The sequence below is a fragment of the Cydia pomonella genome, chromosome 3, assembly GCF_033807575.1.
Source record: "Cydia pomonella isolate Wapato2018A chromosome 3, ilCydPomo1, whole genome shotgun sequence".
NCBI classification, from domain to species: Eukaryota; Metazoa; Arthropoda; class Insecta; order Lepidoptera; family Tortricidae; genus Cydia; species Cydia pomonella.
The window spans coordinates 4,497,025-4,508,782 of NC_084705.1; the positions used below are offsets into that span (position 1 = coordinate 4,497,025).

The following is an 11,758-nucleotide window of genomic DNA, read 5'->3' on the forward strand; positions in this document are numbered from 1 at the left end:
ACTTACGAACGTTACACAGAATATTTATATTCTGGAAGAGCTAGGAAGCCAAATTTTGGTTAACACATAAAATCCAACCCAGTTTATGGAATTTTATTTAACCAGACATGGGCTTCTTGCTATTTTCTAAAGTTAAAAAGCGGATGTGTTCGTAAGTGATGGTAAAATGCTCTGTTAATCTTTGAAGGTAAGATGAATCACTATAAAAATAATAAGCAGAGTATACAAAGGAAATGTATTTAGTAATGTTTGCCACAATTTTAAAGAATATACTTTTAATATAATTCCGAGATCACACAAAAATTAACCAAATAATCAGATTTCACACAAAGGAAAGTCAATTATGGCAGTGATTCGTGAAAACTAGCTGTTATTTAAAACAAAAAAACGAAAATATTACAGTGGTGAAAATGAACAAATAGTGACTGTACCTAGACAAAATAAAGAGAATGTTTTGTTTGTTACTTGCTTGAACCTAATTATAACCATACGCTTTAGATACGTAAAACGTGTTCATACATGTACTTAAAAGGCACATTTGAATTTTATTTTTATAAACTTAATACATTTCATCAATACAAAAACATTGTGCTAGAATTAAACAAAAATCCTAGAAAGCATAACCAAAATAATCAGAAATAAAGCACGTGGAAGGCACTAAATCTATTAGTGGAGATTCAGTCTCAGCTAACACACTACCACTAGAAGGCATTATTTAAGTATCTAATATTTCTCTTAGTACGTTTTCACTGGTGGATCATGATTGTGACTATCATTTATCGCTATGACCTCATCGTCTATCATGGTTATAGTAGCCCTACATCCCTTAGGGTAGTGCGTGGAACATATCCATCGGCGTTTCAGTCCTCGACTGTTTTGGTACTCGAAATAAGTGTAGCCCTTGAACAGTATCAAACGCTTCCCTCGTTTCGACTTGATATACTGCGGCGTTGGACAGTCTGAAAACGGATAAGTTTTGTTTAATTATTATTGTTATAAAAATCATAGAGAGGGACTTAGAAAACTGAGATCGTAGAACATTGCGAAGGATAACATTCATAAGGCTAAATAAGATAAAATCAACATTTTATTAAGACATTTTTTAAAAAGTACAATCAACAGACAACAACAAACACACACAGACAGACAGACAAAGGTTTTTAAAACATTCAATTACAGGTTATCGTCATGCCTATGTCTGTGTTTTATTTCACTGTTTACTACTTTGCTCAAAATTCATGCCCAGTTTTTAACGTCGGGTCCAAAAGATCGGGCAGAGATAGACCCCTTACGACCTGGATGTCCGTCATTAACGACCTTAAGAAAGCCCACATAAATGTCTCGACGACCCAGAACTGACACGCCTGGCGAAGAATGACAAGGAGAGCCGAACCCAAATGACCTGGGAAAAGGCTAGGCAAAGAAAAGGAAGAAGAAGAGTCTTGTACTTATAATGTAAAATTTTGCAACACATTCAAAAATACAGCCATTAAAATGTAGACAGAGCGGACGCTTCCTCACAACTACTGCCTCGTGTACACTCATGTCATTCTTTCTTCTTTATGTCAATGTCAGGGGAAAAACGAGATAATGCTGGGCTAAGTGTGATTTTTCCTGTTCTTTCTTTTTATAATATTGACTATTTATATATAATTTAGTGTATTTCGTTTCCTTATTTCTACTTGAATTTTTTTTGGGCCATTTGTGAATAGGTCTGATTTTCCCGTCTTCTTTCCTTCTGTTGTATTGTTGTTTTAAAACTATATTTTTCGTGGATTTTTTCATTACAACAATCTATCTATTGCCGAACTTCGATACGGAAAATCATGAAAGCATCCTTTCGTTCTATCGGCCCAATTTGAATAATGCCGCGCCATGATATTTTTGGTTGAAGAAATGTTTTTGTCGCTTTTGACACTGACAGATCGGTATCGTATCGCTGTGACATTATATAAGCATTGTTCGAATTGGGCCGTTTCTGTATTAAGTAATACATTCTTCCTTTAATTGAAAACAATAATAAACTAGTTATCTCCCAGTGGTTTTATTTTATAAATATTGATCTGTATTATAACTGGGGAGTAATTTTGTTATGTCTGATCTGACCATACTCGTAAGGGTTAATATGTAGGTAGTTCATACGCAACAACTTTTTCTATGGGACATCAAAAAACAAAAAAAAACTGTGCTCATGCATTTCTGCTCATCAATGGAGACAATGGAACAGTTTTACAAATACAAAATTCTTTGTTTCTTAATAATATACATTTTTGTGATGCAGGGGATGGAGCCGCCCGGTAAGCAAAACAAACAGTAGATCTTCTCGTTTTCGGGGTTGCCAATTCGGACGTACACTGACATCAGAATATTTGAATCTATTTTTTTAGTTATCGTGCGTCTTGCCCACGTCAATAAATGTATTTAACATTAAGATGTCATTTTGATATCAGTGCCCGTTCGAATTTTATGTAATGGCGTGCTTTAGAATTTTTCTGTATTTTTCCTTAATTTTGCCATCTCGTTTAAAATTAATAATTTAAAAAAAAAACAGATAACCGTTATAAGATAGATCATAAGAAAAGAGTAAAAGTAGACTAATATACTTGATTAATATAATCTTTTGTTTCTAAATTTGAGATTCCCTGTACCAGTTTCTTCTTTTTTAAAATATGTTTTCGGCTACTGATTCTGTTTTTTAGCCTCATAATCTTTTGAACTTTTACAGGCATTTCGTGAAGCATTTTTATTTTACCGGCCGCTTTCTTATTGTGGTAACGTTGTCTGTCTTTTTCTTTATATTTCTCATAAAGTGCTGGGTTGCTTGCTATTTTTGCTTTTCTAATACGTTCTGCTATCCTCTTCTTTTCTAGTTGTTTTTCTCTACTTAGTTTGCGTCGTTCCTTTTTTTTTCGGCCTGTAACATCAAAGTGCTTTTATGTTTGAAAACTTGTTTTTTGATTAGCTGAACCTATTTACTACATTATATCAGAAAATGAAGTGGGGAAGGTGTTCATATGGTTGTTAATGCAATGAAAATAAGAACAATGTTATTTTTTTTTATCTTATTTCTATTTTTTTTTTTGCGTTTATAACAATCCTGGGGTAAGCGGCGGTAGCCGAGTGGATATGACGTCCGACTTTCAATCCGGAGGTCACGGGTTCAAATCCTGGCTAGTACCAATGAGTTTTTCGGAACTTATGTACGAAATGTCATTTGATATTTACCACTAGCTTTTCGGTGAAGGAAAACATCCTGAGGAAACCTGCATACATCTGCGAAGAAATTCAAAAGTGTATGTGAAGTCCCCAATCCGCATTGGGCTAGCGTGGGGACTATAGCCCGAGCCCCCTCGCGCATGAGAGGAGGTCTGTGCCCAGCAATGGGACGTATATAAGACTGAATTATTATTATTGTTTAACAATCCTGGAAAACTTTGCTACTAAAGTTTCTACTGATTTTATTGGTATACATTAATTCTTTTCTTTATCTGTACTTTAAGAATGATTAACTCAAAACGCAAAATGAAGGTGCACTTAAAAGCCTGTAGTAGTGTTCCCTTCTCTTTTCCCGAACATCGATACTTTAATTACTCGTAATGTAATATAACAATGAAAAAGGTGCTTAGGGAGTAATATATTCTTCTCAGATTGTGTTGCTGGACACAAACAAAAAGTTATTTTTCTCCTCCTTTAACTTCTCTTGTAACTTTTTCTTCTTTTGCATATAATACCTTCGATATTTAATTCTATTTTTTTCTCGTGTATTTTTTTTCAAACATGGTGGTAAATCGCGAAACAGTGTAATTTTGCCTTCGGCTTTCTTTTTAAGATAGCGTTGTCTTTCATACTCTTCTCATACCGTGCAGGATCGCTCGCTATCATTTCTCTTCTTTTGCGTTCTGCTATCCGTTTCTTTTCTAGCTTTTCTTCTCTACTCACTTTTCGTCTTTTTTTCTTATGTGTTCTGTAACATTGAAAATTTTCTTTAGTTCTTCTTCCTTCTTATTGAACATTTCGACACCATTTAGCTAAGTCACCAATTATTGTTCCCACAATACGTAATAAATATGCCATGCAAACTGTTTTTGCAATTCTCTTTTTTTTTTTAAATAAAGAATTGCAAGAAATGTTGAATATTGTGATTGTTTAGTATCCTAAATGTAGGTACATTAAAAAACAAATAAACTTGTTAATTATCAAATTCTCATGAAGTTACTAAAACTAAATACTAACAGTTTTATTATGTATAGCTCTAAATATGCCGAGTAATAAATATGCCTCAAACTTAAACTCAAAATATGTCTGTGCTATAAGTAAGCACAGTTGCATGGAAGCAAATGCGCTTATTAAATTATGATAAAAACAAATCAAAGTATTAGGCTAAAAAAAAAATTATACAGCATCCAATTCATATAATAATAGAAAATAGTTAAACATCGTCCCAATTCCTTAAATCTTTGGTCAACTTATTATATACTTTTATATTATTATCAAAATTAATGTTAAACTAACTATACAGGGTGATTCATGAGACGTGAGCAGGACTAAGCCTACACAATCAGTAAATGTTAATGAACCGTTCACCATCATGTTTAGGTAAAACAATCTCGCTTTATTTCTGTTATTTAACTTTTTGGGAAGGCCAAATTTGATAATCTACAATCATGGACACCCTACAACACTTAATTAAGAAAGATAAAACCTCTTTAACCGTTATGACAGCACTTTGATTATGAAGAAAACAAAATGTCACACTTGAGTGAGATACGATTTTTCAAAAGTAACCAGACTCCGATGACATTCAATTTGTCAATTGTTATGGATAAAACAAATAGGGTGACCATACATGGTGTAAAGAAATTATAACAATTTTTTTTGAACAGTAAAAAATAAAAGAACGTTAATCTCACAAATACTGGTACGAAACAGTTGCTTATAACTTACTGAATGCCCAAGCTTGATCCTGCTCACGTCTCCTGAATCACCCTGTATACATGTAGGTTCCTTAAATTATAGTTCTGACTTTGCCCTACCGTTTTTAATAACGGTGGATATACTATAAGCGCAACCAGTTTGCCACCAAATTTAGCCATCGCTCCTGACGGCAACACCTATACCTGGCTATAGGGTAGATGAGCGCGCGGCGCACGACCATCGCCCGTCATTGACTTCGTGGTGCTCGGAGCGGACGGACGTCTACTGAACCTCTTTGGTCAAAGGGTCGCGTGAGCCATATCCTTTATTAACTAAGCAATCGTTGTGATAATTATCAATCGTGTGGTTCTTAAGTAGTTTAAGTTTACTTTAGGCTTACTTACAATTAAAATAATTGCTTGGAGATAATAAAACGGTTTCCTTAATTAAATTTACTTTTATTTGGTGCAATTCAATGTGTGTTCCTTATAATACAAATATGCATAGTACGATACCATGGTCCAAATTTAATTGTTTCTGAACATATTAATTTACTTTTTGGGATAGGTTTTTAAAACATTGAGCTTCACAGATTTTGTTTTAACATCACAGGGTTAATGCTCGTATTTACCCGTTTCCCTAAGCCTCAATACAATAACTGATTATACTTTCGGATTAAATAAATGTACACTTTTTCATATTTACTTATCTGTACCCCTAGTGTAAATTTCATTCGATAGCGTGACGTGAAGTCTATTTTTGTATGAGATTTTTGAGTTTCTAAAACGTCCCGCTTGGCGCGCTGTTCAAAATCCCATACTAAAATAGACATAACGCAAACGCGGTTCTGAACTACTAGCTAAACTTTTTAATACATAACATTTGCTAGCCAAGTTTTTTAAGGATATCAAATAACTGTACGAACAATATTACAATAAGTGTTACAATAGGTGTTAATATATGTGTTGCAGTCAAAAGTGTGAACTGGTCAAAAGAACTTTTAACCGACAAAAACAGGCAAAACTACTTTTGACTGAGCATGTTGGTCAAAAGTAGTTTTACCTGAAAATCATTGGTTAATAGTAATTGTGACTTACTATCAGTCAAAAGTACTTTTGACCGCAGGCACTCGACAAAAGCACTTTTGACTAAAAATAACAGCCAAAAATAGTTTTTCCCAAGGAGGTTGGTTAAAAGTACTTTTGACTGTCAGATTCCGTCATAAGTAGTTTTGACTGGTTGTCAGTCAAAACCCTTAAAAAGTTAGTCCTTAATATGTAGCACCCCACTACCATTAAAAATTAATAAAAACCCCCACAATTAGAAACAAGTTTATTATTAAATAATTAATAGGTACTCGTATAAAAAATGTAATACAGGGCAAGTGTTGTACCTGTAAACCAGGGGTTCCCAAAGTGTGCGCCGCGGCGCCCTGGTGCGCCGTAGAAAGTAAAGAGGGGCGCCGTGAGTTCTATCATTATCCGAAACCACAAATATTCGCGGGTACCTATTTGAGCGCTCGCATCGGTAAATAATATAGCGCCGTGTCACTCTTTTTCGACCGTGATTTTAAATTTACAAGGGCGCCGTTGCAAAATACTAAACTTGTAACTGCGCCGCATGTTGAAAAAGATTGGGAACCCCTGCTGTAAACGATTGTGACAATAATAATCGTAAGTTTACTTAACATAAAACAATTTTCAAAGTCTCCAAGTGTCCAGAGGTAAGCAAAACATTAATCATAAAATATGTACAACTCGAGTTCTAACAATATTAAACAACACGAAATAATAATCACAAAATAATCATCAGAGGTAAGCAAAACAATAATCATAAAATAAGTACAACGCAAGTTATAACAATATTAAACAACACAAAATAATAATCGTAATATTAAGTTTACTTAATATAAAACAATTTTCAAAATCTCCAAGTGTCCAGAGGTAAGCAAAACATTAATCATAAAATAAGTACAACTAAAGTTCTAACAATATTAAACAACAAAAAATAATAATCGTAATATTAAGTTTACTTAACATAAAACAATTTTCAAAATCTCCAAGTGTCCAGAGGTAAGCAAAACATTAATCATAAAATAAGTACAACTAAAGTTCTAACAATATTAAACAACACGAAATAATAATCACAAAATAATCAGCAGAGGTAAGCAAAACATTAATCATAAAATAAGTACAACTCGAGTTATAACAATATTAAACAACACGAAATAATAATCACAAAATAATCATCAGAGGTAAGCAAAACATTAATCATAAAATAAGAACAACGCAAGTTATAACAATATTAAACAACACAAAATAATAATCGTAATATTAAGTTTACTTAACATAAAACAATTTTCAAAATCTCCAAGTGTCCAGAGGTAAGGAAAACATTAATCATAAAATAAGTACAACTAAAGTTCTAACAATATTAAACAACAAAAAATAATAATCGTAATATTAAGTTTACTTAACATAAAACAATTTTCAAAATCTCCAAGTGTCCAGAGGTAAGCAAAACATTAATCATAAAATAAGTACAACTAAAGTTCTAACAATATTAAACAACACGAAATAATAATCACAAAATAATCAGCAGAGGTAAGCAAAACATTAATCATAAAATAAGTACAACTCGAGTTATAACAATATTAAACAACACGAAATAATAATCACAAAATAATCATCAGAGGTAAGCAAAACATTAATCATAAAATAAGAACAACGCAAGTTATAACAATATTAAACAACACAAAATAATAATCGTAATATTAAGTTTACTTAACATAAAACAATTTTCAAAATCTCCAAGTGTCCAGAGGTAAGGAAAACATTAATCATAAAATAAGTACAACTAAAGTTCTAACAATATTAAACAACACAAAAGTATTAAGACAATTACGTATTTCTTGCAAACAATATAACCAACCAGGCCTCGGAGTTTCTCTTGTATTGTACGAGTAAGACGAAGGATTAAACACGTTTTTGGGAGAAATAAAATTAGCAAGAATTGGATTTAAATTAAGTGTTAATATCGACTCCTAGTTTGCCTTCGTGTTACCGGTTAGAAAATCTCCGAGGCCGGAACATAACAGAATACAGTGAAACAAGCAAATTCGTAATTATTTTTCTAGAGCGAATCCCATTAGCTTTGTATCTCACAAACAATGCTCATTATCTGCATTGTTACCTGTGGCCAGAACTGCCACTTCAAAATGAAACGCATAGTAATAAGTGCAAACAACTTTTTACTTAAGTAGTCTTTTGGTCAAAGGAGATAAGATTTAAGCTTGATTCACGCTGATTCCGAACCGACACCGTACCGCGGCGTTTGTCAGCTGTTTTGTATGGAGAAGATCACGTGATCTTCTACGTTGCTGCCGGTGCTGGACATACAAAACAGCTGACAAACGCCGCGGTACGGTGTCGGTACGGAATCAGCGTGATCAAGCTTTACTCTTAAACAAAGAGAACACAGACGTTGGTCATCCCACGATGCGTACTTCACTGCTCTTTCACATACGCAGTGACCAATATCTGTGTTATCTTTGTTTAAGAGTAAACCTTATCTCTTTTAGCTTAAATACTACTCTAGTAATAAGTTGTTTGCACTTAGTATGTCTTTAATTTTGAAGTTGCACCTTTGGCCACAAGTAACAATACAGATAATGGGTATTGTTTGTCGGGCAAAAAGTTCAGTGGATTCGCTCTAGAAAAAAAAATTACGACTATATAATGAGAACCTCGTAAATATGAAATGTTTTTTTCTTACTTACTTATTAATTATAACTTAATAATGTTAAAGGCATGATATTACGAGGCTGTCATTGTACAATGACGAATTATTTATTCGTACAATTCAAACTATTATGGCACTTTGAATTACACAGCAACCCCTTTTTCTTGCAGAAACATCTGTTGTTTTTGCAGCCTGAAGAACATACACATCGTGCATAACCTTGTCCTGTTCCAGTAGCGACGTTCTTTGCAGCAGTTCGTAATGCAATTGTCACGTTCGGCACCTCATGTTGTCGGAGAAACTTTTCTTCACACCCGTCGAATTCTGACCTAAAAAAAATGCACACACACATATACACATATGTTATTAATTACTTACATGCACACACACACACACACAAACTCTCTCTCTCTCTCTCTCTCTCTCACACACACACATACACACACACACACACACACACACACACACTCACACACACACACACTCACTCACTCACACACTCACTCACATACATACATACACACAAAGAGAGAGAGAGATTATTACAAAGACATCAAAAATACGTACCTACAGTATAATTTGTTCAAAATTCCACTCTTAGTCCCAATTTTGTATAACTGTTCTGAAGTTACTTCCAGTACAACTCCAATTACATTACGAAGGTCTGCCTTTCCTTTGTCTACGTCTGGAATCGGTATGATCAAATTGTCTCCGACTTTCAACGGTGGATGCGATTCATCACTTGCTGTTTTCATTCTTTTTGCTTGTTTTGCTAAATTGCAATGTGCTTTTTCTCTTGCTTCCAATATCATTGTTTCCTTACTGTTATGATTAATAGTTTCTTGTTCTACATTTTCTCCATCGTCATCGTCATCTTCATCTTCACCAACTTCTTCAGTGTCATTATTTTCCTGTTCATCTTGATTTCCTGCATTATCATTATCACTGAAGTTTCGATTTAACTCTGTGATTGCAAGTTGCAATTCTTCTTTATTGTTCAATCCATTTATAATCTCTAAAGGAAACTTTGATGTTGTTAGTCCCACTTTAGGTTCAGTTCCAAACATTGCTTGGTACGGAGACTGCTTTATCCCTGAATGAAATGCTCTATTTTTCATGAATTGAACAAATTTGAGACCGTTAGACCAGTTAGTACTTTTATTGTCGTGCATCCAAGATGCTAGCATCTTCTCAACATCTTGGTTAGCCCTTTCCACGGATCCTTGGCTTTGACTATGACGTGGTTTTCCAGTAACAAGTTTCAACTCCGGCCAATATGATGCTAATTCTTTGATAACTGAATTCACAAATTCTCTTCCATTGTCAGAATGCAAAATGCATGGCGCTCCAAAGGTCAAAAAAATATCCATCAATTGATATGCAACTTCTGTAGCTCGTTTTGATGTCAGTGGTCGCAGAATTACAAATTTGGTCAAATGATCCTGATATACCATAATGAACTTATGCCCGCGATCTTCTTGCGACTGCATATCAATAAGATCTACTTGGCAGCGGCTGTTCATTTCAGTGTGCAGAATGGGTTTCGATACTAAACCCCTCTTTTTCTTACTCTTCTTCCTCTGACATACCTCACACATAGATAAATATATGGTAATCATCTCTTTTGTAATATTAGCGTATTTTTTTGCCGTTTCATTTTTAAGTCTATCGCGACCACCGTGTCCAATAGAAATATGTGCTGCATCAATTATATCGTAGATTTCTTCAGCCGGTAAAAAATATTTGAAAGGCTCTGTATTTGTGACTAACTTTTTTATACCACAGACTTCAATGACATTAAAGCGTTTAAGCCTACTATATTGTGTCGGCGATTTCTTTTCTTCGAATTTTGCGTCCTCCACATCCATTGTGAATTTTTCAAAGTCTCGTTTTGGCATAACATTAAAATGTGTATCTTTCATGTCTTCAAGTGTTAAAATTCGCTGTAGAAATCTTTCTTTTCTCTCGTGTTCACTCATTTTTAATATTAAACACTTACAAGTCCTTTAACAGTATTTAATTTAATTTGTTTTATATGCATTTCTTAGAAATGTTTATCGACTAGCTTAACTTTTTAAGGGTTTTGACTGACAACCAGTCAAAACTACTTATGACGGAATCTGACAGTCAAAAGTACTTTTAACCAACCTCCTTGGGAAAAACTATTTTTGGCTGTTATTTTTAGTCAAAAGTGCTTTTGTCGAGTGCCTGCGGTCAAAAGTACTTTTGACTGATAGTAACAGTCACAATTACTATTAACCAATGATTTTCAGGTAAAACTACTTTTGACCAACATGCTCAGTCAAAAGTAGTTTTGCCTGTTTTTGTCGGTTAAAAGTTCTTTTGACCAGTTCACACTTTTGACTGCAACATATGTACAATCAACGACATTATCCACGAAGTACAATGTACTCAGACTGTTGTACATTAATTCTAATGAAATTAGGTAGATAACTTAAGGTATAAATTTAACTTAATGCTAATAAATTGTATTATATATTCATTGATGCATGTTGATATAACTATGAGACATAATATTACAGAAGGAGGTTTTGATATATCTTTTACTCGATTTTATGTACATACGTTAAAGTTAGGAAATAATCGAATAGACAATTAATTTTTTCAGATAAGTAAGATTACTTTAATATTTCCTTTGCCATAGCATATTACTGTATCGATCGATGTATTCATTTACTAATATATTTAGAATATTAGCGGTAACACGATGTAAAAAAAAATAGAGTCAAAGAGTATTCCGAGATCACTCATAAGGTGTACTCTTAGTATATGTTGATTACACAATAGCTATCTTCAATTTTAATTTTACGTATTTTGAGTAAAACTGATTATGTTACACTTCGGAATACTTAATTGTAATTTATTTAATGTGCAATATTCAGTTAAACGGTCGAGGTCACCCTGGAAGCGCTTGCAGCCAGTTGTACTAGTACTTGTAATTTTCCAAAAGATTGTCAAATCATCTGCGCATTTCTTATTAATTCTTGTTTATGTCTAGTTTGTTACTGAATTACACTTTTTATAACTTGACTCAAGCAAATCCTAATAGAAACTACCTATGAGCTCATACGCTTCTGCCTAA

The 11,758-nt window shown here is 33.6% G+C and overlaps 1 protein-coding gene across 1 annotated transcript; it reads right to left on the reverse strand.

Annotated features, from left to right (window-relative positions):
* Positions 1-735: 735 nt before the first annotated feature.
* Positions 736-10,523, reverse strand: LOC133516611 (KRAB-A domain-containing protein 2-like). The gene is made up of 4 exons (XM_061849624.1): positions 9,223-10,523; positions 8,803-8,984; positions 2,753-2,914; positions 736-959 (listed from the first exon to the last, which is right to left on the reverse strand). Exons 1-4 carry the CDS (start codon positions 10,521-10,523, stop codon positions 736-738), a joined length of 1,869 nt encoding a protein of 622 aa, XP_061705608.1.
* Positions 10,524-11,758: the final 1,235 nt, after the last annotated feature.